Below are 27,468 nucleotides of genomic sequence, written 5' to 3' on the forward strand. Positions count from 1 at the left end.
TGCTACAGAACCTGATAGGTCACCACTCTGAATATGGCCCAGGTCTGTAGTGATTCAAATTCCTAATCATCTGGCCACTGTTCAGTGGTTATGGGTAATGGGTGTGAGGTTCTAGTGGCAGATGGCTTCATCATAGTTGTCACCGACTTGCCAGTTTGCTGGCTCTCAGCTGAGAGGCCAAAGGATAGTGGACCTCTGGAGTCCGCACTCCTGCTCCCCGCCCTAGAAGAGGTCTCCGCAGGAAAGCGGGGAGGCACTTGAGCCAAGGTGGTGTGAACAGGGAAGAACACACTGCTGCTGCCCCCAGTGTTCCTGGTTTGGGGATAGAGATCTTCAGTTTCCAGGAATCCCATTCATTAAGGTTCATTTGGTAGAAGCCAGTGTATTCTGTCCTGAATATTCTGCACTAGCCCCTCTCCTTGTGCTCCCTGCTTCCTCCTCCCGATGCGCTTCAGAGAACGGGAAGGAGAACTGAAATAGATCAAGCGCAGAACCAGCCCCTGCACCCTTTGTAGCTACTACAAAGCCCAGCATCCAGAGGCAGCTTCTGCTTCTCTCCATCTCAAATCATTCGCCAAGGGGGAAAGGCGCATGAAGAAAGGAAAAAAGGAAGCATGTGTTGACAGACTTGGCTCAGATGTGTCAGTAATTTAGATCTGTGTTGGACAAACCAGTGCATTTTCCTTTTATAACGTTCTGTTTCACTGCATCCTAATAGGCAGCAGGGTACAAAGCGTAGCCCGGCTCTGATAAAAGAGCGCTCCATCAGCCAGGACCGTCTCAGGAGGGAAGCACTTCCTAAGATTAAAACCTGCCAGGATGAGTTTGATTTGAAATTACAAAGTGAGATGAAGGGAAATAAAAGTGGGGAGACGGCATATTTTTCACTTTGAGCAAAAAAGGACAAACAAAAGAAACTTCAATGCAGCTAGCGACAAGAAGCACCAGACTGATGGGCCCCAGGTTATGGGAGCAAGGAGCTGATGGAAGGTCTGAGCCCCAGGGAGACTTTCAGGCCCAACAAGGAGAATTGTCCTCTTAAATCTATGCACATTTTATAACTGCCCACCAGATCTGAGCTTCCTGAGGAGAGAACAGGCAGCTGGTCCTATTTCTGCCTAACAGGGGGCAAAAGCCAGGGATTGCTTTTTACTCCCAACCTCATGGATGTAGTGACAGCACTGTCAGATAAGGGTCAGGAATCAAGTACATCTGTCTAGGTTAGATACCCACGTCCCTTTCATCATGCTAGCTCTCTTCTTAGGCTTCTTCCCTGCCAGACTGCACAGTGCGTGTGACCCTGGGGGGTTACATCCTTGGGCTGCTAACGTAGATAGCTTATTAATATGAGAGCTTCAGACATGTGATCTGTCTGATAGATCCCTGCCCCAGAGAACTTCCAGTCTAACTCAATGACTTACCAACAAAGAGGGGAGGGGAAAAAGGAATCTTTGAAGCCTTTTACAAAATTTTAGATCCCAACTGCCCCTTTTAGTGTTTCTTAATTTTAACCCTCACGTTCTCTCACTTTTTCTTATTGCCTACATTTTTAATGGGCTTTACTTTGTTTGGGTTAAACCTGGCCTGTTTTCATTGGCTTGTTGTTTATAGAGGCGTGCATGGTGTGAGTCTCCTGCTACTGTTCTCTCTCATGTGTAGATGTCAGAGCTCAACGTCCAGCTTTGTAACCAGAGGATGGTCTCTGTATCCAGGGAGGCTAGGTGGTGGAAAACTCCCTCCGGATGGAAGGTTGGGCACTCCTCCACCACTAGTTACTGTCTGCAATGCTGCCCCCACAGTCACAGCATGGGGAGGAAGTCAGGCCAAGCTGGGGCATAGTTGTGGCAACTCTGGATGAGCCAGAGAATAGCCTGCTGAGCCTGGTCTAGGAACTACACTCAAGTGGACAAAGATGAAGGTGCAGCAATAGGCTCCTGAATTTACTTAGGGCTTGTCTTTTGGACTGTGGAGGTGCGTGTGACTAGCAGAGCGTACCGAAGTGCTGCGCTGTAACTCCCCTGCGTGGATGCTGTGGGCACAAACTGAAAGGTTCCTAGTGCAGGGTAACATAGTCCACGTCAGACAGGATTACATCCCTGCAGTTCACAGCCCCAGAGTCTGAACTGCAGGGCAATGCAGACAGAGGCTTTGTGTGTTAGACGCTCTTTCCAAACTGATGCGTCTACTCTGTAAGGATGTAGTTTTCAGTTTCCTGGTGGTGCAGATCATCCGTGCATGGTGAAAGGCCAGTGGGGCTCTTGTCCAAGAGTGCGTTAGCTATCTTAGCAAAGGGGTGTCAAGAGATCAGCTGTGGTGACAGAAGCAGGATTCTTCCCCCGAATATGAGCAGATTGATGAGTTAGCGCAGTGTAGCAACTGTTGAGAAACTGGGATCCTAAATGGAAAAACCCAGCCAGTAAGCGAAAGATGGTATGTGCTTACTGGTGCAGGAAATCCCACTTCTGTGGAGTAACCATGATCCCAGGGCAGCGCCTGACAACATCCTGGTTCTAGCAAAGCACAGATGTTGCTGCATACACTGGTCAGTGAGTGCTCTGTTGGCTGGTTAATGCCAGAGGGTGTTAGTGGAGCACTGATCACACTGCTCCCTACTCTGCCCAAGGACTTGGGAATATCAAGGGTCTGATTTTCAGACGTGCTCAGCACCCAAAAGCAAATTGTGGTCAATAGGAGCTGCAGGTGCTCAGCACCTCTGAACAGGAGGCCCTGGATCTATTAGGCCTTCTGCCTCGCTCCATAAAACAAACCCTAATCAGCACCTATGGGATTAATGCCGTCACTGTACACTTTGGAGCCACTACTGACAGAGCCCGGATTCAACTTGTCTGATAGAAATCAATCATTTATTTATACCAGGCCAGCCACATGCAAGCTACCTCTGAGGATACAGCCTCTGCCCCACAGCGCTCAGGACTGGAGTAGCCAAAACCCAGTGACAGAGAGGAGAAGGAATGTGACTCAAATTACAGGCCTTTGAAATACACTGTGCCCCCCTTCCCCCCAAAGTAGCTTTGGATAAATTGGGGGGAAGGATGGTGTAGGTTTTAATGAGGTGACCAGTTCAGCACAGGGAGGACTAGAGTGCATAAGCATCATTGAAGAGCGGGTTTGCTTGGTCAAAGAGCTGTAGTAACACTAGGCCTGGGTCAGAGGGGGTTTGTGATGTAGCCAATGATTTTAATTTATTGTTCATTTACTGTGTGGTTATGATTAACTAACATGTTATGTCATATATACTAAATAGAGTTAAATTGTAGGATTGCAGAAGTATAAGCTTGATTAGGAGTTAGAAGGGATAATTATGAATTAGGCAGCTAAGTAAGTGGGGCTGAAAAACAAGGCCTGTAGGCTGAGGCCTGCAAAGATTTTAGCATAGCTATTTTAGGCCCTGGAGGTAAGAAATGCTTGACTTAAGTAAGGGACCAAAGAATGACCCTATGCCACAAGATTACAGGAAAAGATGGTACCCAAGGGTGATATTGCAAAAAACAAACAGTAAAAGTAAATTTTTGCTTACAAGATGCCTAGTAGTCACATTTTTCTAAGCACTATAAGGTGGGTAGAAAGTTGGCTAGATTGTCGGGCTCAATGGGTAGTGATCAATGGCTCCATGTCTAGTTGGCAGCCGGTGTCAAGTGGAGTGCCCCAGGGGTCGGTCCTGGGGCCGGTTTTGTTCAATATCTTCATAAATGATCTGGAGGATGGTGTGGATTGCACTCTCAGCAAATTTGCAGATGATACTAAACTGGGAGGAGTGGTAGATACGCTGGAGGGCAGGGATAGGATACAGAGGGACCTAGACAAATTGGAGGATTGGGCCAAAAGAAATCTGATGAGGTTCAATAAGGATAAGTGCAGGGTCCTGCACTTAGGACGGAAGAACCCAATGCACAGCTACAGACTAGGGACCGAATGGCTAGGCAGCAGTTCTGCGGAAAAGGACCTAGGGGTGATAGTGGATGAGAAGCTGGATATGAGTCAGCAGTGTGCCCTTGTTGCCGAGAAGGCCAATGGCATTTTGGGATGTATAAGTAGGGGCATAGCGAGCAGATCGAGGGACGTGATCGTCCCCCTCTATTCGACATTGGTGAGGCCTCATCTGGAGTACTGTGTCCAGTTTTGGGCCCCACATTACAAGAAGGATGTGGATAAATTGGAGAGAGTCCAGCAAAGGGCAACAAAAATGATTAGGGGTCTGGAACACATGACTTATGAGGAGAGGCTGAGGGAACTGGGATTGTTTAGTCTGCAGAAGAGAAGAATGAGGGGGGATTTGATAGCTGCTTTCAACTACCTGAGAGGTGGTTCCAGAGAGGATGGTTCTAGACTATTCTCAGTGGTAGAAGAGGACAGGACAAAGAGTAATGGTCTCAAGTTGCAGTGGGGGAGGTTTAGGTTGGATATTAGGAAAAACTTTTTCACTAGGAGGGGGGTGAAACACTGGAATGCGTTACCTAGGGAAGTGGTAGAATCTCCTTCCTTAGAAGTTTTTAAGGTCAGGCTTGACAAAGCCCTGGCTGGAATGATTTAATTGGGGATTGGTCCTGCTTTGAGCAGAGGGTTGGACTAGATGACCTCCTGAGGTCCCTTCCAACCCTGATATTCTATGATTCTATGATTCTAACATATGCCCTCATCACAGAGTGCACTGTGTGTATAAATGCTCATGAGGTATCGTCAGAATTACATTATAAAAAGGCGCAGGGGGAATTGAGCTCACTATGGGAAACTCCAGCAGGAACCATTCCTCTAGTGATGATCAATCCATGAGAGTCCCTCCAGAGCCTAACACTATCGTTAAGGGTGTGAGTACAACTATATTTGTAACTTGTCTGTATAGAATTTCTATATGCTGGGGTAATCAGAACTTTAATTGTAACTTTAATAAAACTTGTAAAACAGTTTAGGCCTTGTACTTGTGAATGTCTGTGTGGTCACTACCCTTGGTCTTTATGGGCTCCTAGAAACTCTAAATCTGAAGCAAGTGGCAGAGGTGACTTCCACTCTGTTAAGCTTGAAACTGTAGCCCTCAGAGCCGAACCCACAGTGGTATAATACCACATTACAAAATTCACTTTAAATAACGTAAAAGCCTACAATGACTAACCGCGGGGGGGAGTTGATTCTCCTCCTAACAATGTAGGTGGGATGGGAAGAGAGAGACTTTCTGTTCCCCTCTGAATCTGGGCCCAGAGCAGGCCACCACCAGCCCCCTTCTCAGTCCCCAGTGGAGGTAAGGAAAAGAGATCCTTATGGCTAGGCAGGGAGCAGAGGTGGAAGGGGTGGCAGGAAGGAGCAGAGTGGAGGGGATGGGCAGTGAGGGGAGTGGGAGGAAAGAGCAGAGGGGAGGAGGGCAGGGTTGGCTGGTGATGATCCTTTTCTTTTAGAGCCTCGAACAGAAATTTAATTTTAAAGTATTTTGTAGTTTGTAAAAACTCCTGGAGCTGCTTTTTAACCAGCCTGTTGATTTCTTGGCTTTTTGCGTCCCTTCCCTTTGCTCCCAGGCATGCAGCAGACTGTGAGTCTATAATAAATTACTCTGAGGCAGCCGCCATGCTGATTCTATGGATTTCAATTCCCCCAAGTTTCCCTTTAGGCTACTTCTAATTAATAGCTTCCTTTCCGTAACATCCCAGCCAGGGGATGTTCTCTCACCACCTACCCCTTATGGTATCACCAGAGACCCCACTTATGAGCAGAAAACACTTTTTAATTTTGTCGGCCCCTTTCAGATCAAGTTCTTCTCCTTATAGCTTAAATTAAAAAGACAAAGAGATGAGTTTCAATTTACTATGTTCTGTTACACAGTGTGTCACATATTCCCCAGTGAGTGCTAGTCATTAAAGAGCCTGTGCAAGTGAGTTTGAGGTGGGCCCTCGCAGTTCTGGTGGAGCCCAACCGGATCTTATTTCTAGTTCAACGGATAGAAACCTAAGTTCTGCGTTTGACGCTCATCCCCGTGACTGGCAGTGCAGGGACGCAGGCTGAGGTATCCCAGTGCATCACTCCAGGAGGTGCCACCAAGTACAGCTGAGGAGCAGAAGGAACTTGGAGCCAGACAGTCTGTAGGGAGCTGAAGGGCTAAATCATAGGAAGCTTGGTGAGACTGAGCATGTGAGGAGATGCTCCCTGAACAAGCAGGAGCCTGAAGAGCAATTCCAAGTGCAGGGAGGTGTGGAGCAGAAGCCGCAGGGGCTCTTGATAGCAAGGCTGATGTATCGCTCACAGCTCAGGGGAGTGGAGGGTGTGGAAAGCCGGACTATTCCAGTCAGGCCCCTCAGGCTGACCAATAGGCTCCTGAGGACAGATATTGGGTAGCATTTTCAAAGCTCACCTAAGGGACTCAGGAACCTGAGAACCAGTGATTTTTTTAGTAAGCAGAAGTGAATTTTCATTGGGACTCTCATAAAATCCTAGAAGATGCAGGGCTGGAAGGCACCTCAAGAGGCTGAGAAAACTCTGGCTCTTGTTCTCCGTGTTCTGCACCGAGATACTCAGGGCAGACACACGGGCTGAGACCCTCTCCCTCCCAAGCCTCCTTAGTAGACGGTCACCCCAACCCCTTCCCTCCCAGGAGATACAGAAGGGGGTCCCTAGTGGGCAGAGAACTCCACCTCCCCAGGGAGCCATTGCTGCTGCTGCCCGCCCCATGCAGTGTCAGAGTGAGATGTGTGAGTGGCAGCCCACCAGGGGAGAGGAGGCATGGTGGCAAGGAAGGCCAGGGTGGCAGAGGACTCCTATCATGGGGGAGACTGCAGGACCCTAGCCAAATGCTCCTCTCAGTGGCCACACACTGTCCCACCTTCTCACCACATTCGCCTCCCCAGCGACCTGGGAATTAGCCAATCCCAGCTGCCAGCCACCCGGAGCATAGCGGGTTTCCTAGTGTAAGTCGGGGGATGGTCCTGCTATTGTGGGGAACTTTCCTGGCTTATGCACTACCCCGGTGAAATTACTAGCGAAAGGATCTGAGTCCTCGCTCCCACTCCCTTTACCCAGAGGCCTGCCGGACCTCAAGAGCCCCCCTTCCCTCGCTCTCCGCAGCTGCTCACCGCACTTTGCTCGCATGTCGCTCAGGGCACAGCGGGCGTCTGCTCCCCAGCACTGGGCCCGCAGCTCCCCACTGTAGCTCAGCTCTAGCTCGCTGTCGGCGTGGCTCCAGCTCCCGGCTCTGGGCTGCTCTTGCTGCAGCTCCACTCTGCCCTCTGGGCTGCTTCTCTGGCCCCTCTGGTTCTGGCTACTGCCGCTTTCTCCTTAGCTCTGCCTTACTCTGGATCAGGCAGCTCCAGCTCACAGGGAGGATGGGATCCCGGACTCCTGACTCACTCATTGGCATGCCTGCCCTGTCAGTCAGACTGACCTGGGGATCACTGTCCTCTCTCCATTGGTCCCAGGAATTGTCTGTCTCAGGATCTTGATTTCTCATCAGCCCTTCCCCTTTCTTTTGGTACTGGGAGTGGGCCAACCAAAAAAACTCCACTACGTTTTAGTAATGGGCCAAAAGTCCCCTTACAGTAGGCATCACTGAGACAGGGGCTCATGTGGGGCCTTGGGAAGCTGATAGTATAAAATGCAGATTTGCTTAAACAAGACAGAGTGAAGCAACATCTGGTACCTGCGGTTTGGGATGTCCAGGGGCAGTAATGCCAGTGCCTCAAAGCCAGGGTTTAGCTGTGTCTGCAGAGAGCCGCAGGCACCCAGGGTGTCAGTCACATCAATTAACAATGACACCAGCCGCAGCGCGGGGTCTTCCTCTGGCCAAAGATTCCCAGCTTTCGTTCCTTTGTGCTGCACCACAGTCACTCCTACACAAGAGCAGCCTGTGAGCAAGCCCAAGAGGGGAGCCCGGTGGCTCAGACAGAAGGGTACACACTTAGCATTGCCAACCTGCAGGCAGCATCTCGGCACATGCAGACTGTTGTGTGAGAGGAGAGTGTGGGCAGGGAGCAGCGTTAGCTGTGTATTTCATAGCAGTCTGGGAACAGACTCCCCTGAATGTGATTGCATTCTGCAAACGACTAGTCTGTAGTTTCAGAGTAACAGCCGTGTTAGTCTGTATTCGCAAAAAGAAAAGGAGTACTTGTGGCACCTTAGAGACTAACCAATTTATTAGAGCATAAGCTTTCGTGAGCTACAGCTCACTTCATCATCTTCCTTTCCAAATGCTGCAGTTTCCACGATATGCATCTGATGAAGTGAGCTGTAGCTCACGAAAGCTTATGCTCTAATAAATTGGTTAGTCTCTAAGGTGCCACAAGTACTCCTTTTCTTTTAGCCTGTAGTTGTGACTAATAGATGTTGTGGCCATTGGAGCAGTCATTAGTAGAAAGTGTGAATCCAAGGCATGGTAACTCAGGGGGACTCAACACCGGAGACCAATATAACCCAACCAAGAACATCAATTGAAAAGAAACCCCCAGCTTGAGAGAGGCAGCAGTTATGCAAGGCTGTGTCTCCAGGTGAAGACATTAGTTGGTTAATTTAATCTTGGATAACCCTGATTAAGATGAGGTCAGGTTGTATCTGCTTCCAGACTCAGCTTTCAGAGAGTTTTTGGAGAAAACAGCAAGGATCTGGTTGGTCACTTTTCACTTGTGATGAAAGAATGTCATGGGACTGGGAGACACGGCCCTGAGCATGCAGAGATAGCTGGTGCTGCTTTACATTTCCTGGGTATAACGCTATTCAATCTTCTGGGATTGCTCGTGGGCAAGTCGGAAAGCATCGCACTTCACGCCAGCCAACAGTGTCAAAGCATGTGAGAAACATACCTTTTAATTAAGCTTTATGATGCCTCAGTCAGGAAGGTAAATGTTGCCCTTGAATCTCTCTACTGGCTCCCCATTTTCTACTTCATCAAATTCTACCTTCTTGTCCTCACCCTTTGACCAGCAGACACTTCCCCAGATTTTCATCCAGATACTGCCCCCCTATGCTGCAACCACATCAGATTTGCAGTATCATGTACCCTAGGATCCTGGCTCCTGATGTCCTGGATCAGGCCACTGGTCAATCCTGTGCCCAGTATTCCAGCTCCTGCTGTAAGGGATGCATGGAAGTGTGTTCCCTGGGCCTATTTAGATGGTAAGCTCTTTGGGCCAGGGACTGTCTTGTACTATATGCTGGTACACAAGGTAAGGTCCCAATCTCTGGTGAGGCCTCTAGGCACCAATGCAGTACAAATAATGTAACACATCAGACCCTTAGACTATTGCTTCTATCTACTGGACAGTAGCTGATGGGACCCTCCCACCCATAATGCTGCTGGTCACTTGTGCCTTGCTATGGCTGGGAGGGGGAGTCCTTATTACCTCCCTGGGGGCTAGTTGATGGGCTGAGATTTCATTATACTTCTTTTAGTTTGCACAGCTTCAGAAGTGATTATCGGCCATCAAATTATCCTCTTTTTAAATCCAGCCATGATTTCTGGCATGATGACCCATGGGGCACTGACTCCCCCACGTTAACTAGATGCCCATTTCCCTCTTTTTGTTTCCCATTTACTTTCTTTCATTATGATTCAAGTGACCCTACTCCTTGAGTTATGAATAGGTCAAACTGGTAAGATTTTACCTAATGGTAAAAAAGGAACCGAAAACCTTGGAACTGCTCTAACTCTCATCTCTTTTATTCAAGTCCTGCCAGGCCTTGAATCATTTTTGTTGGCTTCTCTGACCTTTTCCAGCCTCTCCAGGGGACCTGTTAGTAACTCCACTGAAAGGTTCACTGTTATTCAAGATCATTATATTTTTTCTCTCTCTTTTCAGCATCTTTGCTTTTAAAATATCTACTGGGCACTGGGCAAACTGAACTCCATGGGGACTCCTGAATCTTTCCCCTAAGAAGCTACTATGAATTCAGAGGCTCTAAGTTTAGGTTCTTTTCCCCAAAGTGTATTTCTTTGCAGTGATCTAAATTAATTATAATCTTCCATTGTGTTGCCCAGCCACTGCCTGGATTACATCCTCCAGACTCCCTCACAAGCATCCTGGGGTTTTACTGATCTAAATAGCATTGTGCCATTTGCACAGTGCGACCCCCCCATTCTGTCCACATCCAACTCATCAAGGATACATTCCTGTTTCCGTCTCTTTTATTAACTCTTTCATGTTATAAAATATAATGGGACCTTCAGAGAAGCTTCTGAACAGGTCTCTTCTCTTGTATGTTTCCTTCTTTTATGGCTCAAGTACAATAGAAATCTCAGATCTTAACATGCTGCTTTAGAATGTAATGTACATATGAACAATACATGGATCAAGGAACATGCTGAGTCTCTTACAAAACATGCTATAGTGTGTACAGAAACCCATGGAGGGGAGGTTGTGAGTTGGGAGCCTGTCTAGGCCCCATCAGGGTGAGGCGTGGGGAGGCAAGGAAGGAAGTGTGGGGAGGACTGCCCAAGGTGAGGAGGGTTTAAGATGTGGCATCTGAAGCCCGGAGTGGAGCTCAGGTTGAAGCAGAAAGTGTCTCTTTACGGTAAGCTCTTTGGGGAAAAGACCTTGCCTCCACATCCATCTGTGAAGCACCTAGCGTGTTGTTGGCACTATACACATAAGCAATAGGCTGTAAGCAGGGCTAAGGGGCACTGGCATTTCCAAGGTGGGTCCCGTCCAGCACAGAGCCCTGCACAGACACCTCTTCCCACCCTCCACCTGGGGTTTTGGCTTCACTGCTTGTCATTTAGTCTCCAAACCTGGAACATATATTTTCTCATTCTCTAGCTTCTGTTCAGTAACAAACAGTATTTTTGGCTGGAGGTTATATACAAAGCTGAGTTAAGAGGGTTTTTTGTTTACCTCCTTATTTGTCTGTGACCAGCGTGAATGGGATCAGGCCAATTCTGTCGAGCGGGTTGTTATTTACCTGGAAGTAGATGCATTGGGGCAGAACAAGATCTTTTCTTCTGGGTGTTGCCCTAAATGGCAGTACCTGGAGTGTTTCATTGCTCACTGATAAAGCTAAAGGTGAGGTACCTAACCTAGGGGCTAGCACTCCGGCCTAGGGTTCTATGGCCCCTGAGGCCCCTGACCTCAGTGACCTTGGGTAAATCATGTCAGCGCTCAGTGCCTCCGTTTCACACACAGCCTTTGTCTGTTTTGTCTCCTGAGACTAAGTTCTTTGGAGCCGGAGCTCTTACACTGTGTCTTTACAGAACCTAGCACAACAGCATCCCCATCTCAGTTGGGCCACTAGGTGCTACTGTGACGACGATAATGCCCAAGAATTGTGAGGCTTTTCCCAACCAGCTTCTACACATGAAATGATGACACACAATTACCAACCCAAATGACCTTCCATCGTCTTGTTCAGAATGGATGTATGACTCAAGAGCTAGGTCGAATCACCAAGAGCTGAGCCACGGATTGGTAAATGAGACTAGGGTAAAGCCTGGTGGTAGAGCTGTTAGCTGAGGTTCTGAAGACTGAGTCCCAGAGCTCTCTCTTTATTCAGGGCTGCACTGTGTCCTCCTAGTTTATGGCAATTAAAGGGGCAGTTGCCAGCCTATGGCCCTAAAACTGAAGTGTTCTCCCCACAACAGGACCCCTGAGCAATCTCTCTTGCAATCAGCCTAGGAGCCCTCTCTCCTAAAAGGAAGAGCAGCCAATGAATTAATTGCCCACTGCCCTCTTCCCCATATGCCTCAATATCAGACTAGGGCTGTGATACACTAGGTGGTGGGATTCACAGTGCAGGACTAGAATGTGAACATGTTGTTTTGAAAACTATAAGTGGCTGCACCAGGCCTTGCAGATGAACTAAAAATATCTCTTCCACATTCTTCCTTAAGTGAAACATGCTCCTCCTAGCCTCAGAATCCAGGACTTTCAGCCTGTGCTGAATTCTTTACTAGTGGGATGTTGTTAGCCGGTTTTCCAAGGTGTAAAGGAGAATGGAGTCTATTGTTCATGTAAAAGGGAAACAGCCTGTACAGCGCATCCAAGCCTGGATCCCTCCACTCATGGAGCTGCTCAGTGGCCCTTGCAAGCGTTCTGTCCTATGCTCCACACAAAAGCGTGAATTCCACTAGCACTGGCCTTTGGGTGTAGAGTGCTGAGCTTTGGCATCAAGGTCTCTGCTATACGTGGCCGCTTTTGGATAGATAAGCAATCAGTGCTACAATCACACCAATGTAGACCCCTGTGCCGATGGTGATGGAGAGCGCAGCAAAGAAGAGGGCCCTCCGGGAGGCCGAACTTGCCATATGGAAGTCCCCCTTGGAGACAGCCTTACTGGTCTGGAAAGAGAAGACAATGTGTAAGTGACTATTAACATCATCTAACCCCTCTGGGGAAGAGGATTGACTGTTCACTTACTCCAGGGAACAGCACTGACTCCCAAACTTTATCCCCCTCTTCCCTTCTGTGCAACTTTACTTTGATACAGCTTTCCTTTAAAAGGTAGGTTTGCGGGCTTAAGAAGTTTGAAGTACATGTGTGCAGCTGATATTCTTAAACTCCACTCTCATAGTACAGGGATAATTGCACCAGCTCTTCCCAGCACAATATTTCTTGGTGAGTAGCTACAGATAGCCATACATTTGTAGATGGATCAGTCTTTGAACTGGTTGTGTTTGGACTTCTGAATATGTCACTTCGTGCACTTGTGGTCTCGAAATGTAAGTGCAATAGAACTTCCTTCTGGCATGACATCGTGATTGCACATGCAGGGACACTAGCTATATTGTACTAATAGTCTTCAGTATGTTGACTAATCAGGAATCTGTAAATTATTTCTGGTTACATTGTACTAAAAAAGGGATAAAGAAGAATACTGAAACAGTATAATGTCATTACATATATTGGCGGGTTGCCCTCCTCTGGTGTTTTGTTCTGGCCACATCATTTCAAAAAGAATATGGCAGTTATAGAAAGAGTTTGAAGGGGAGAGATGAAAATGATCAGAGGCCTAGAAATACTTTCATGGGGGAGAGGTTAAAAGGGTCTTTCCAGGCCTCTAATCATTTTCATAAAATGAAAATATTCACAAAATAGTGAATAGGATAAAGGGTGTAAATGGTGCGCTGCCCTTTACACTTTCTCATAATCCCGGAGCACAGGGACATTTACTGAAATTAAAAGGCAACACATTTAAAAGGAAATACATTTTTTCCACAATGGATAAATAACCTATGGAACTCACTGCCACATGTTATTAGGACATAGTGGAGTCAACATGTATATGAACAACAAGAATACTGCAGATACATTAGCTAGGATAAACCAATCACTGACTGATAGGAGTGAGGAAGAATCTTCCCCCAGAGGCAGATTATTCCATAATTGATTGTTATGGGAATTTACACCTTGGCATCTGGTTCTGGGTACAGGCAGGGAAACAGCAGCAGACAGCCTGGACCATTGATCTGGCAATACCTGTGTTCCTAGTCATTTTTTAATTGCTGTTACTTTCTCCTGTTTCTCCTATTACACCTCCTCTTTAAGATGAAGTGCCCTGTACTGAATGCAGTATTCAAGGGGAGGACGCACACCACTCTATGCTATGGCATTGTTACATTCTTCTCTATTCCCCTTTCAATATCCAGGCATCTCATTTGCTCTCTGGGTCACCACTGCACAGATTCAGGGTTGCTTACAGTGACACCCCGCTCTGCTTCCTGTGCGTGTTCTCAGTTGTTAAACAAACACAGAGACAGTCCCTGCCCTGAAGAACTAACAAACAATCCAAGTAATAACCAAGCACCATGTACAGCAATTACATTAGATAAACAAACAACCACAAGAGCTCCTCTTCAAAGAGCTCCAGCAGGTTAAAGAACCCACTTTGCTTCACAGATGCTGTGCTAGGTTGTTCCTTTCATATTACACTCAGCTAGGTGCACTATACCTTATTTTATTATTATTTCTGCTGTCTCCATTTAACTTCTTAAGACTGTGAGAAAAACTTGGATCTTGGTATCATCCAGTATAAATCGAGCACAACTCCATCGACTCCGAGTGAATTACTCTGGATCTACATCCATGTAACTGAGAACAGAATCTGGCCCATGCCCTGACTAGAGCAGCAACCAGTATGAGCTAATACAGGCCAAGGCCTAGATTCTCTTCTTATTTGTGTCAGCTTTACACTGCCGAGTTACACCTGATTTACACACAAGTGTGAGGAGAATCAAGCCCCTTGTGTGATCTGGGAAGATCACAATGGACTCTTGTTTTAATGGGGAAAGCTGTCAATCCTTCCCCAGCTTTAAACAGGAGAGTAATATTGACTCAAGGATTAACCAGCCAGTGGGCAAGGGGAGGTGTTATTATCCCTGTTGTATAGAGGGGAAACTGGCTTTATTTGACAACATCAGAGGCCATTACTACAGACATAATGAATGGAGGGACCCCTGTAACGAGAAACAGAGAGCAGAGTCTCTGCTCTGCCCAGTCTCCAAGGCAGCTGGATTCTCAAGCAGATCCATTGCTTACTCTGGAACAGTTTGGAGTAGCCTGGGGGCAGCTCCAAGCTACACCAGATGGTAAAAGTCACCCAGGAGACCATCCACCCTCCGGGGATTGTTGAAGCACAGAGCAGGGCAATGTAGGAACTGACTATAGCACAGCTCCACCCCAGCCAAAGACTCGCCTGTGCTGGAGAAATTCTCGTTTGGCAAGTTATAGTCAGTTTCAGGTCCTTTTGCTCCACCAGAATGGCACAAAGAGTGGGGCAGAGACTCTGGCCCATAATATCTAGTCTCTGCACTGAAGGGCAAGTCCTCTAGTTCCCCCACATGATCAAGGAGAGCCCTGGATGCAATGGAACCAAGTAATTCTGCTGTTGGGTGAGGATGAAGGGTGCCCAGAGCACTCCACAACCTGGAGCATGACTTGCTTTGCCCCAGCACACAGAGCTACAGGTCAGTGAGGGTTGGAAACAGGACCCATGGGAGTGACAGAAATGTGTGTCTCACTGACCGGAATGGTGCCAGGCCCCTGACTCAAGGGGTTCTTCTGGCTTGCAGGGTCCCTGCATTAGAGCCATTACCTAACCCAGCATGTGCAGCACAGAAAAGGAGACATCAGCAGATGGGATTCCTCACCCTATGGGAGAAGTAGAAGGCAGCAATCCCCAGGGGCCAGAAGCAGCAGAGCATTGAAAAAATGGCCAGGCCCAGGTGGTCTCGTGGGGGGAGCATCAGGAAATGATCTTCACTCTCACTGTCACTCGAGGAGTCACTCTGGAAAACAAACGAGTTCAGTGCTGCTGATCAGCGCGGGGCCGTCAGGCCTGGAGAGAGTCCAGGCAGAGAGAGCCTGGGAAGAGCAGTGCAAGTGCACCCCATTCACCCCTCAGAGGGACATGCTGGCATATCTGACACTTACGTGACCCTGAAACATGTCATGAGGCCAGCCTGTTAAAACCAGGCCGGGGGCTGCAAACACTGACACAAGGGCTTCCTCCCCTCCTCCCACCAGTCTGACACCAGCCTGCGCTGGAGGGATCTGCCACAGAGATAAAAAAGGGGTGCAGTCATTATGGCCCATGCTGTGTGGGGGAAGGTGTGATGGGAATGGGGCTGATATGCAGGATCTCATGGCCTGCAGACCACCACACAGCCGCCGGTGGAAAAAACTTTTGGTCACTACCAACATCTGGCCACTCGGAGCTTTTGACACAAAATGCTCTGTGTCCTATTACTAAGGGCTTTCCCTGAGTCAGAGCTGCCCCTGCCAGTCTGCCCACCGATGGTATTTCTAGGGCACTTATCTCTTTGTATCTAAGCAATGCTTCCCACCCCCACCCCCTTCACTCTCCGTATTTCAGTCTCACCTCCTTTTCTTTCCCATCCCTTTCATATATTCTCTAACTCTTCTGACCCGAACATTCAGAGAGTGAGTTTCTAAAACACTGTATCCTCTCAAGCTGGTTTGAGGAGAAAGAAATGTAATGAGAAAATTTGGGGATTGAAATGGATTCTGATTTTCTTCCCAGGTTGAGACTTCAGCAAACTTGGTGGAGATTTGGGATTTCCCTGGAAATTATTTTTATACCTAAACATCTTGGACTTTGGCATAATGGGCTGTGTTGGCTTTCGCAAAGTGCCTCATTCTCATTAGGACTAAGTGGGTTTGAGACTGCCAGACTGGGTTTGAAAGTAAGGGAAAGGGCTTGGATTTGAGCCTATCCTAATCTCATGAGAACCCCTGTTCCTCTTTTCAATGTGCGTGCCACTCAGTGTCTCATACTTTTCTCCCTATCTTGGGTACCCTTTGGCCCAAGTTTGGAGGGGGCACGTTTTAGTGGTCTAAACCCATGGAAATGGGCAAGTGCCTGTTTCAGTCTGGAAGAGGCATATTGCCATGGTCCAAAGAAATGGATATGGAGATAAACAGCAGATGCCAACAATAGCAGGGTTAGTGGAATCCACTCCAACAGAGTCCTGCCTTTGTGAATCTTGTGTATTGTTTTTGGCTTCTATATTGCATGGTAAATCCTTAGCGAACACAGGACACGTCAATATAAATAGCCATAGCACAGATTTGCCAGTCATTATTTTATTGCAAGACTCAAGATATATTTATATTTTAAGCTTCTCATGATGGTTGGTATCAAACTTGTGGAACTATCCACAAGTTGGTATCAAACTATGACTGAGTTGCTTCAGATTTCATGACGAATTATTACATGGACTCTGGTAGGGTCAAATCAACCTAGGTTTACTGGAAGTGTCTGTTCCCTTGAGGGGTGGGGTGTGGGAGACAAAGGACCATTGGCTACCCTGGTCGTACTCTGACCTTAAGACCTTAAGCAAGACCAAACAGGACAACAAACTCCATCTCTCAGGTCCTAAAGGAAAAGATGCATTAGTCACAGGCAACAAAGCAAATATTAGAGTCCCACACCAGACCCTTCTGCCCCGAGGGAGGCTTTGGTCTCTGACAGTCTCTGAAAATTCCCTGGCCTTAGCCAGGCCATCATTCAGGCAATCTCTGGACAAGCCCCGGCCCCAGCCAGCCCTTCTTTCAAGGAGCTAGCACAAGAGGTCTACCCCGTCTCCTGGTCAGCCACTACAGTGCTGGGCTTTTGTCCTTTTAACCCCTCCCTCTATTTTTGAAACCTACTATGGGTATAGCAGGGTGGGGCTGATTAAGTCCACAGGCTCTTATTAACCCCTTATTGATCTGTATGGGGCTATGTACCCTCTCACCTGCCCTTATTCAGAATTTTCCATTATTTTCTGTAATGCCACAGCCATAGTCAAGATGGCCACCACTGCCTTGCACTGGAAAGTGAGGCTGCCCCTAATGAAGATGGCCACCATCTCCCATTGTTCTCAACTGAGCCTAAGTCAGGCTGATATCAGGAAAATTGGCCACCTCCTGAGCTCTGAGGCTAGGAAACTGTATCAGAAATTTTGAAGAGACAGGGAAATGCTGGGTACACACAGAAGAGAGTAAAGAGACAGGAAGCTGTAGGGTGCATGGAGGTATAGAAGATTACTGAGAAAGATGAGCAGGAAGGGAAACTGAGGGAGTTCTAGGGAAAGTGGGGTGCAGGAGGGAGACTGAGGGGAATGTGGGGGCAGAGTCAGACGCTAAGGAGTGCCAGGAAGGTGATTAAGGAGGTGCAGAGTAATACAGAGAGCATGAGAGAGACTGGGGATGCAGAGTACTATGGGTAGCAGAGTGGGAGAATTGAATGATAAGAGACTATCAAAGGACTGGGAGGGAAAATATGAGGCATGGATCAACAATAGGAAACTGTGGGGAGCATGTAGGGAGAATGTGTGGGAGGCAGGAGATTGGGTGTGGCACAGAGGGTGTCAAGATGGGACTGGAAGGACGGTGACGAGACAAGATTGCTATAGGGGAGGGGAATGGAGAGGGATAAAATGGCAGCTTCCTCACCCCATGGGTCAATGAGGTCCCCTCTGAGCAGCCAATCAAGATACCCACGTGCCTTGTGATAGAGCAGCATGTACACCACATGTGGCTGCCACACAAAGTGTGACCTCATCCTTCATCTGCACTTAGCCATTGCATTAAAAAAAGGCCTATTTCAAAGGACACAACCCCTGAGACAGCTCATTCTCTTGGCTGAATTTCTGGCCAATCCACGGTACCCCGGACTACTTTCCAACCCTAAAAATATAACAACGCCTTCACTGCAGTGCTGCTGCTGTGCAGCTATTTAGCTGACAGAAATAGTAACATTCGCTCTGTAATAAGCCAGAGCTGGAGAGGAGAGGGGTGGGTGGGGAAGGGCAAATGTAAGAGAAACTCACAATACTAGGATAACATTTCAACCAATGGGACTGCAATATGCAACTGAAATGAGATCACATTATAATAACTGATTGAGTCCTCCCGGATGCTTTAATCCCAGCTCCACTTTGATTTCAGTGTGAGATTAAATTTTCAAAGTATCCCACCATAAATAACCCTGTTGGACACCAACAGAAGCAATTGGGACACTCTGTGGTGATGCTGAGTTCAGACACAGAAGGAATGGTAGAAATTTAACACCTTCAGTGCCATTTGTGAACCATCTACACCCAAGGGCAGTTGGACATATTCATCGGGGAGCAGCTTGTTGCTGTTTCTCCTAGAAGTGGCTCACCTCATACTCCTGGAATTCTTCCTCCTCCACCTCATAGGACACTGTTTGGATTCTGATGTCACTCTCCATCTGGCATGGCGCTTGTTTTTCTCGCCCATCTGCAGCCTCAGAGGGGGCCTCTTTGTTTTCCATGAAGGTCATCTCGCAGCTCTCCCCCTTGTTGTCCTTGGCCTTGAGACTGGTCTCATCCTTCACCAGGATGAAGTTGGGACCATACAATGCTTCAACAGCCAGCTGCAGGGAACTGGCATCCAGCAGCTGGTGAGTCCTGGCACTGCCAGTGTTTTGAAAGATGTAAAGTTTCCCCTGGCAGCAGTGATTAGGGTGATGCTGATGGTAGGAGTAGCTACCGTGAAGATGCCTGCTGCTCTTGGCCAGCAGTGGGTTCTGAAGCTCACTCAGACTTTCCATTATGCTGAAAATGGCCTGGAGGAGCTAACGGGAGGGTAACCCTGAGGAATAAAAGAGAGTAGAAGGAGTGAGTGTATAATATCAACAAGGCAAGGCTGCGGATTCAGGGGAACCATTCATAGTAACATCTACTGGTCACAGCAGAGATGACTGCAGGACACTTGCCAGTGCAAAATGGCACTATCTGGCTGCACTAGAGAGAATAAGAATCTAGGACCCCTATTCCATGGCTTGAACACTGTCTCAGATAATTGAGGAGCTGTTCATCTGTCACAAGCTGATAGTGAGCTAAGAATGTGATGAGATGATCTGATAACATCAGGCTGGAATGAGTGGAGGATTTGCTATATCTACAATGCACATTCAGAAGGGACCATACAGTCAGATAGGAATGCCTGTTGCATCCTTTCTGGTGGCTCATAATTTATATTGCGGTAGAGAATACCAGATGGCATTGCAGTAGATGCACAGCTGGCATCCACTTGAGGGGCCTTTCTGACATCCAAAACTAGCAGGACACACAGTAAATTACAGCCCTTCATGCATTACAGGTTCAGCAGCTAATGGTTTCTAAACATAGTTGAGCTTTCATAGTGCTTTTTAATGCCTGGGCTTGGGCTGGTGAGGGACCGAGTATAAATTCAGGGAAGATGGAAGGTTGCTGTGAGGATATTTTAATTACTGGTACCGTCTTAGTGTTCTCTTGGGGGGACTGCCTCTCCATACACTATACAAAGCACAGTAAGGGAGAGAGGGATTGAGATGCTGAGGCCTGATCTACACCCACAGCTGCACGTATCTATCTGTTGAAGGTCTCCATCACTGCAGTATCTGAGCATCTCACAATCTTTAATGTATTTGTCCTCCCAGCACCACTGTGGGGTGGGGAAGTGCTATTGTCCCCATTATACAGATGGGGAACTGAGGCACAGAGAAAAAAGGGTATGGCTAATATTGAGCTGGGGGCATGATTCCCATCTCATGGAGACACTTACGCTAACTCTCATTGAGCTAGCCTGTTATGAACAAAATGCAGCTGTGGCTACCCTGAGTCCCTGCCTAGAATCTCAGAGAGGTACGTACTTGGTGGCTAGCCTGTCCCACAGCCATGGCTATATTCTATTTTTAGCTGCTGACTCAATGAGAGCTAGCACAAGTATGTCTCCTTGAGCCGTGAATCACACCCCCAGCTCCAAGTGTAGACCTACCCAGCCTAGGGGTATGTCTCCATTAGACACACTACTATGGTTCAACTGCATCACTGCAGTGTAGACACTTACTATAGCAATGGAAGGGGTTCCTTCATCAGTGTAGTAAATACACCTCTCTGAGAGGCGGTAGTTAGATTAATGGAAGAATTCTTCCATCGACCTAGCTGTGTCTACACTGGGGCTTAGGTTGGCTTAATTATACGACACAGGGTGTGACATGGCCCTGAGAGATGTAATTAAACGGACCTAACTCTGTAGTGTAGGACAGCCCTAAGTGACTTCCCTAGGGTCAGGCAGGATGTTTGTGACAGAGCAGCAATTGAACCTGGGTCTCCGACAGCCCCAAATAGCATCCTAACTACTGCACCATCTTTCCTTTCTAAACCCATTTTTCTAAACTAGTGCAACATCACAGCTTTAATCAAACCAGCACCACCCCGGGCATAGAAAAGCCCTACCACTGAGCTCAGTTCCAGAGAGTCTAACTTGAGCTGGCTGACGTTTTTTTTTTTGCACCAAACAATTTCCCACCAGAACATGTGATTGTCAAAATCAAAATTTGCCATAAGAAGATTTTGATTTTGACAAAATTGTTTGACTTTCCATCAGCAAAATATAAACAAAACAAACATTTGGTTTTGAACAGACATTTCCTTAAATGACATAAAAAGAATCTTTTTTTTTAAATGTCAATTCAAATAAAAATGTATTCATTTGGGAACAATGAATCATTTCATTTTAATTAACAATCGCCCATTTTAACATTTTCAAATCAAAATATTTTGGAACCTTTTGTTCTGTGAAAATGGCTGATATTTTGACTTTTCCTCCTGATTTGGCAGGAAAACAAATGTTAGAATATCAGACTTTCCCTGGGGTACAAACTCCGTTATTTGGCCACCTCTAATTCTAACACTAGACACTGTGTTTTTACAGCAGTTCTTTAGCATGCATCTGTCTCCTGAACAGACCTCAATGGGATACCCTGCTGCCTTGCAGCCCAAAATGTCATTTCTCTTTAGACATATTAGTAATTTCTTTCTCTGCAGTATGTTATATATTATAGGCAGAGTCATCTGCCTGGTGTAGGGCTCTCTGGGGTATGCCACTCATTCTGATCTAAAGCATATCACCTTAGTTTTATCTGTCCTCCAGAAAAATTTAAATAAAGAAGTTGAATTAAAGACTCCTGAGGATCAAAAGCCCAGTTAGCTCCCATGTGCTTGTCCCCAGGGCCAATCCCAGCTTCTCCCCTACTGTACAATTCCTAGTATTGTATCCGGCTTCAAAATGTCCCTATCAATGAACTTCCATGCCTTCCCTTAGGGCAGCATTTCCCAAACTTTTGGAAGTTGAGCCCCCCTGTCATAAATATAAAGGGAAGGGTAAACACCTTTAAATCCCTCCTGGACAGAGGAAAAACTCTTTCACCTTTAAAGGGTTAAGAAACTAAGACAACCTCGCTGGCACCTAACCAAAATGACCAATGAGAAGACAAGATACTTTCAAAGCTGGAGGGGGGGGAAACAAAGGGTTCTCTCTGTCTGTGTGTTGCTTTTGCCGGGACCAGAGCAGGAATGCAGGTCAGAACTCCTGTAAAGAGTTAATAAGCAATCTAGTTAGATATGCGTTAGATTCTGTTTTGTTTAAATGGCTGATAAAATAAGTTGTGCTGAATGGAATGTATATTCCTATTTTTGTGTCTTTTTGTAACTTAAGGTTTTGCCTAGAGGGATTCTCTACGTTTTGAATCTGGTTACCCTGTAAGGTATTTACCATCCTGATTTTACAGAGGGGATTCTTTTACTTTTTCTTTAATTAAAATTCTTCTTTTAAGAACCTGATTGCTTTTTCATTGTTCTTAAGATCCAAGGGTTTGGTGAGGATTGGTGAGGATTTTTATCAAGCCTTCCCCAGGAAAGGGGGTATAGGGCTTGGGGGGATTTTGCGGGGAAAGACGTTTCCAAGTGGGCTCTTTCCCTGTTATTTTTGTTAGATGCTTGGTGGTGGCAGCAATAAGGTCCAGGGACAAAAGGTAAAATAGTTTGTACCTTAGGGAAGTTTTAACCTAAGCTGGTAAAAATAAGCTTAGGGGGTTTTTCATGCAGGTCCCCACATCTGTACCCTAGAGTTCAGAGTGGGGAAGGAACCTTGACACCCCCCTTCAGAAAGATGAAATAATTCTCTCTAAGTTACCCCTCCCCCTCAAATCCTTCAGCACCACCTTGTGTTGTTAAAGGCCTACCCATCTTACTTCACACATCTTTCATGCCTCTCCCCACCAAGAGAGTCATTGAGATCATAGTCTAACCTCCGGTATGTCATAGCCCACCAACGCCACCCAGCAGCACCCACACACTAAACCCAACAACCGAAATAAGACCAATGGCATGCCCCAGATTCTTAATTTTCCCATCCTACTACAAATTTCTATTTGAAGCATTAACAGATAAGGAAGACTTAGTAAAAATAAATTAATAAAGGTCGATGCAGGCATATATGGGAAATTTTCAATAGAGAAGTGAAACAATCTGGATGATGTGCATTTTAAAAATATTGAGGGAATGATCTAACAAATTATAGCACTGACAGTTAATTCAAGGAAGTTACAGAGAACTGGGTTTGTAATGGAGGGTTGGAAAAGGAAAAAAAGTGATCCTGCCAATTACTTTCCTGTAAATTTAAATTCTATTGCTAATAAAATAATGGAACAAATAATATGAAAAATCACGAGACATCTACAGGATAATGATCCAACCATGGAGTTTGTGAAGAAAAGATCTTGGCAGACAAACCTGCATTTTTAGTAAAACATTTGACAACTTGTCTCATTACATTTTTTTCTGCCAAAGTTCATTCAAAGTGGGAAATAGTCACTGAACTGGACAGAAAACTGCCTGAAGGACCATGAGCAAAGCGTGCTGATAAATGGCCCCGTATGGGGTTGCAGGGCAGCGTTTAGTGGATATTGCATGTTTCAATGTTACATCCAGTCGTATTTAAGATCTTCATTAAATGATCTGGAAGAAGGAATGAACTGCACATGAATGAAATTTGCACACAGTACTACACTGGGAAGCATTGTGAATATTGGTGAGTAAAGAAATAATGCAAAGGGTCCTGGGGAAATTGAAAACATAAGTATGAGATAAAATGAAATGGAACTAAAAGAAAAAGGCTAAAAGAGATTTAGTGGTGATATTGGGCAGCAAGTTAGACCGGCAGTGAAATATGGCAGCAAAACAGGCCACTGTGAGGCATCAAATAACAAAGCCCAAAGGTGATTGTTACACTTTATACAACTCTACTGCAAGTGGACCTGGATTATGTGAGTTTGGGAACCTTATAACTAAAAAGATACTGATGAACTGGAAAAAGTTCAGAGAAGATGGGGCTGGATGGACAGATTTACAAGGAAAGACTGCAAGAGCAAAATCTGTCTTGCTGGGACAACACAGAGGGACATGGTAACAGTCTGCAAACAGCTGAAGGGTGTAAATATCCGGAAGGGCGATGAATTACTCAAGGTGGCTCAAGGGAGTAAAATTGGGAGTAATCAAGGAACAGACGGGAAAATGTAAGTTAAATACTAAGAAAGTCTCCCCAAGAGCAAGCGGTAGTGGTTGCAGAATTCTCTCCCATGGGAAATGATGAAGGCCAGCCACTTGGGACTTTTAAAGCTATGCTGGACAAAGCACTAAGCTACATAGAGAACAATCCTGCATTGACAGCGGGTGGACTTGAGGCATCCAGGGTCTTTTCCCTCGCTAATTTCTGTAACTCTGTGTTACAGAGATCCCTCTATTATAATGTTCTCTGTGATACAAGACCCCCAACACTCTTTTCCTTGCTGCCCTTCAACACCCCAGAGGCTTGGCTCCCAGAGATGGTGTTATAAAGAGAAGAAAAAGGGATATTGCGGTGTTGATTGTAGGGGATCAAAGGGCCAACAGAGGAAACCTAAGTACATCTGCCCTGAGCCATCCCATAAGACTGTGGTTGCAGCAGGGAGGAGTATGGGAATTGCTGTATTAAGGAGATGGCCAACTCTGCACAGGGAGGATCACGGTCAGGAATCTCTCTTTTGTGGAACAGCTACAGAAAAATCCCAGCAAACTGCATTTCTCCCTCTCTAGGGAGAAAGCTGGATAACAAGGGCTCCAGGATAAGGAGAGAAATGAGAAGCGAGACCTTTCCACCACAGGTCTCATAAATATGCAAAGTTACCCTGAAGTGCAACCACAGGAACAGTCTCATTATTAGGCTGCAGCTGTAGCTTTATGTGAAAGTGGAGCATTGAGGGATATTGTGTCGGAGCCCTATAGATGCTGTGCTCAGTTACATTGTAATGCAAGCAAGGAATATGCTTCCTGCTTTAATACAACAGGGTTAGCATGTCCTCTGAACAGCCCTCTAATATCACAGAGACAGCTGGGGCAGGGAAGGGGGGGGAGAAAGACACAGTTGTTGAAGGGTTAGAGATCATTCTAATTTCTTAAAGGCACCAAGGTCACAGCACTGCACAAATATAGCATGTGAGTGTGTGTGCGTACACGTGCTTGTGTGCAGTGAACAAAGTAAGTTCTTTGGGGCAGGGACTGTGTTTCATATATGTTTTCACAGCACCTGCCATGCTCCTGAGAATGTGTGGATGATGCAGGGAATCACAGGCAAAGACATACAGTCGTCCCCCCCGACCCTGACTCCAGAAGAGACAGAGACCAGCAAATCATGCAGTAAACTCCAAACCAGACTGGACTTCCTTGGGTTCTTCAGTGAGTTTAATGCAATTGGGGCCATCATCAGACTTTGGAGAGAAAGAATGAAACTGGCAGATCAAAGCGAAGAAGCAGTGAACAGACAAAATTGGCTGAGAGCAAGGCACATTCCATCCTCATTATAAACTCACTTGGATGGAATGTGGCACTATTCACCCCACAGGATTAGTCTGCATAATACTGAGAGTGGATAACAGCAGGTGTCATTGGGTGGTTAGGGAAGATACATACACACAAACAGAGCTCAGACACAGAGATGCATCTGGAGAAGAGAGTCTATCAGATTGACAGAGACGGACCGTACCTGCAGTCAGGCTGGGATATCGCCTCGGTACCCATGGATGCTGTCTCTCCATAATTACGTGGCTGCTCTCTCCCTACAGCTGCACACTCATAGTCACTCCAGAGGGTGAGGCCTCTGCACCCCCAGTCTCAGCCTCTCCTGCCCATTGCTCCAGTCTGTGGCAGAACACAAAACTGATCAGTGTGCCTTACGCCAAGAGATCATCAAAACAAGTGCTGCATTGGAGGCAATGGATATGAACTGAGCTAAGGAGAAAAACAAACAGGGCCAGATTCTGGTCTAGGTAGTCCCAGGATAAATCTGGGTCTCGCTCACAGTGTGACTGATGTCTCCCAGCTCCAAAGCCCCCAGCTCTCAAGACTGGACTGGCACATTTATCTTCCCCAGTGCAATATCGTTACAGTCACTGAATACTCCTCTCTGTGGACAGTCCTTGATTCTAATTTGACACTTGGCACAGATGCTGGGTGTAACAAGCTGGGTTAATGGTAAAATAAGTAGCTTTTCCAATAATCAATCACAATTTAGTTGTTCTGTCAGGTAAACGTTCAGTCCTGCCTCACTGTTAGATTATGTCTGGATTACATCTCCCCAGATGCCCCCAAGAGGAGGTTAGAACATCCTGATGTGAGACTTTAAGCCACGGGACCTTCTGGCTGACATGCAAGAGCGCTCCCAACTGAGCCATGCTGGCACATTCAGAGAGCGGTACCGGGCACTGCAGCCAGAGAGGAGCAATCAGGGAAGCCAGGAGATAAACAGCACAGCACAGCAGCTGCAGGGAGAGGAGCTCCTGCTCCAGTTACAGTGAAAGTCGCATACAAATAGGCTCACCTGCCTTGGCCTCCAGGCAGAATGATAGGCAGACTCCAAATCAAACCATGTTGTGCAGCACTTGACATGACAGCAATGGCTGCACAGAGAAGGCAACGGAGACGTTATTATTGTTACTTACGGAGTTCCAGCCCGTAAGTACACATGATCATAATTGTGCTTGATGCTTTCCAGAGATAAGAGGAGGCCCTGCTCCTGCCTGACACACAAGGAGGAGACATCCCTGCCTCTGGGAGCTAATAGGGGAAGAGGATACCAGGGATGGTTGGAAGGGTGAGCAAAAGAAATGGTTTACAGGAGGGATCAGAAGGAGCAGAGACCAGCCATTCAGTCACATGGGTGTGTGGAAAGCTGTCCCAAGTGGAGGAGGCAGCATGAGAAAAGGAGCCAGGTCAAGTGTGAGCAAGAGACAAAAGGAACCTTAAAGTGAGAGCAATAGGCTCAGAGTAGGGTCTGGTGGGGGAGGGGAAGGCAGAAGTGAATGCAGTGATGTAGGCAGTGGTGAGATTACGTGCGGCCTTGAAGAAGAGAGCGAGAAGCTTGAACTTGATGCAAAAGGAGAGGAAGCCAGGGAAGGAATATGAGGTGGAAGGAGATGTCATCAGAGCAGCAAAGGAGAAAACTGGTCAGAGCAGCATATGGAAGGGATGGGGTCTGCGGGAGACGCATGGAGAGGGAAGTGGAATCCAAGCAACCCCTGAGCCAGGTGTGTACAAGGGTTCTAGCAAGTGGGATTTTAGAGCTATTATATGGGAAGGATTTAGTGACCATCAGGATATAGGGGGAGAAGGTGACGCAGATTGTGGACCTGGCTAATGGGCATGACACAGGGTGTCTGTGATGAAGAGCAGCTAATGCACAGCTGTGAAGCAACTTGTTTGATAGAGCTGGAAAGGAGTGAATATGGCGTTGGTTATGCCCTCCAAATAGGGGTAGAGTCAGCTGCCTCAGTGATGGGTTTCCAGAGCTGACAGACACTAAATTGCTTTGAGAATTGGGATACTGTGTGCTGCTTTTCAGGGATTCGCTAGTCATATTGGTTGATTTCCAGATGCAAATCAAATCTTCATTCTCACTTAGATAAATATTTCTCTGCAGAAACATTTCCTCCAAACTACTGTAACGGGGCAAGGCCAGATGGCTATAGAAAAGTAGTGGGAGATAGATATATTAGCTCCAGGCTAAACAAATCCCTGGTACCAGGATAAGTGAAATGGCAGCTGCTCCAGGTCATTTAAGACACCTGGGGCCAATTAAGAACTTTCCAGAAGACAGGGAGACTGCTAGGTTGATTGGGACACCTGAAGCCAATCAGGGGCTGGCTGAAACTAGTTAAAAGCCT

General features: G+C 46.7%; 1 protein-coding gene across 2 annotated transcripts in view; it reads right to left on the minus strand.

The window, feature by feature from the left end:
* Window positions 1-10,030: 10,030 nt before the first annotated feature.
* Window positions 10,031-27,468, minus strand: part of SYNDIG1L (synapse differentiation inducing 1 like) — a 33,392-nt gene continuing 15,954 nt past the window's right edge. The window contains exons 2-5 of one of the 2 annotated variants that reach the window (XM_084632356.1): window positions 25,293-25,447; window positions 18,589-19,040; window positions 15,068-15,205; window positions 10,031-12,259 (exon numbers count right to left, since the gene is read on the minus strand). In XM_084632356.1, coding sequence (XP_084488482.1) covers window positions 12,101-12,259; window positions 15,068-15,205; window positions 18,589-18,999 — 708 coding nt within the window. In that variant the 5' untranslated portion in view covers window positions 19,000-19,040; window positions 25,293-25,447 and the 3' untranslated portion in view covers window positions 10,031-12,100. The remainder of the gene's footprint in view (window positions 12,260-15,067; window positions 15,206-18,588; window positions 19,041-25,292; window positions 25,448-27,468) is intronic. The other variant, XM_084632357.1, reaches the window with a different exon arrangement.

The sequence above is a fragment of the Lepidochelys olivacea genome (genome assembly GCF_965140295.1).
Source record: "Lepidochelys olivacea isolate rLepOli2 genome assembly, chromosome: 6".
NCBI classification, from domain to species: Eukaryota; Metazoa; Chordata; order Testudines; family Cheloniidae; genus Lepidochelys; species Lepidochelys olivacea.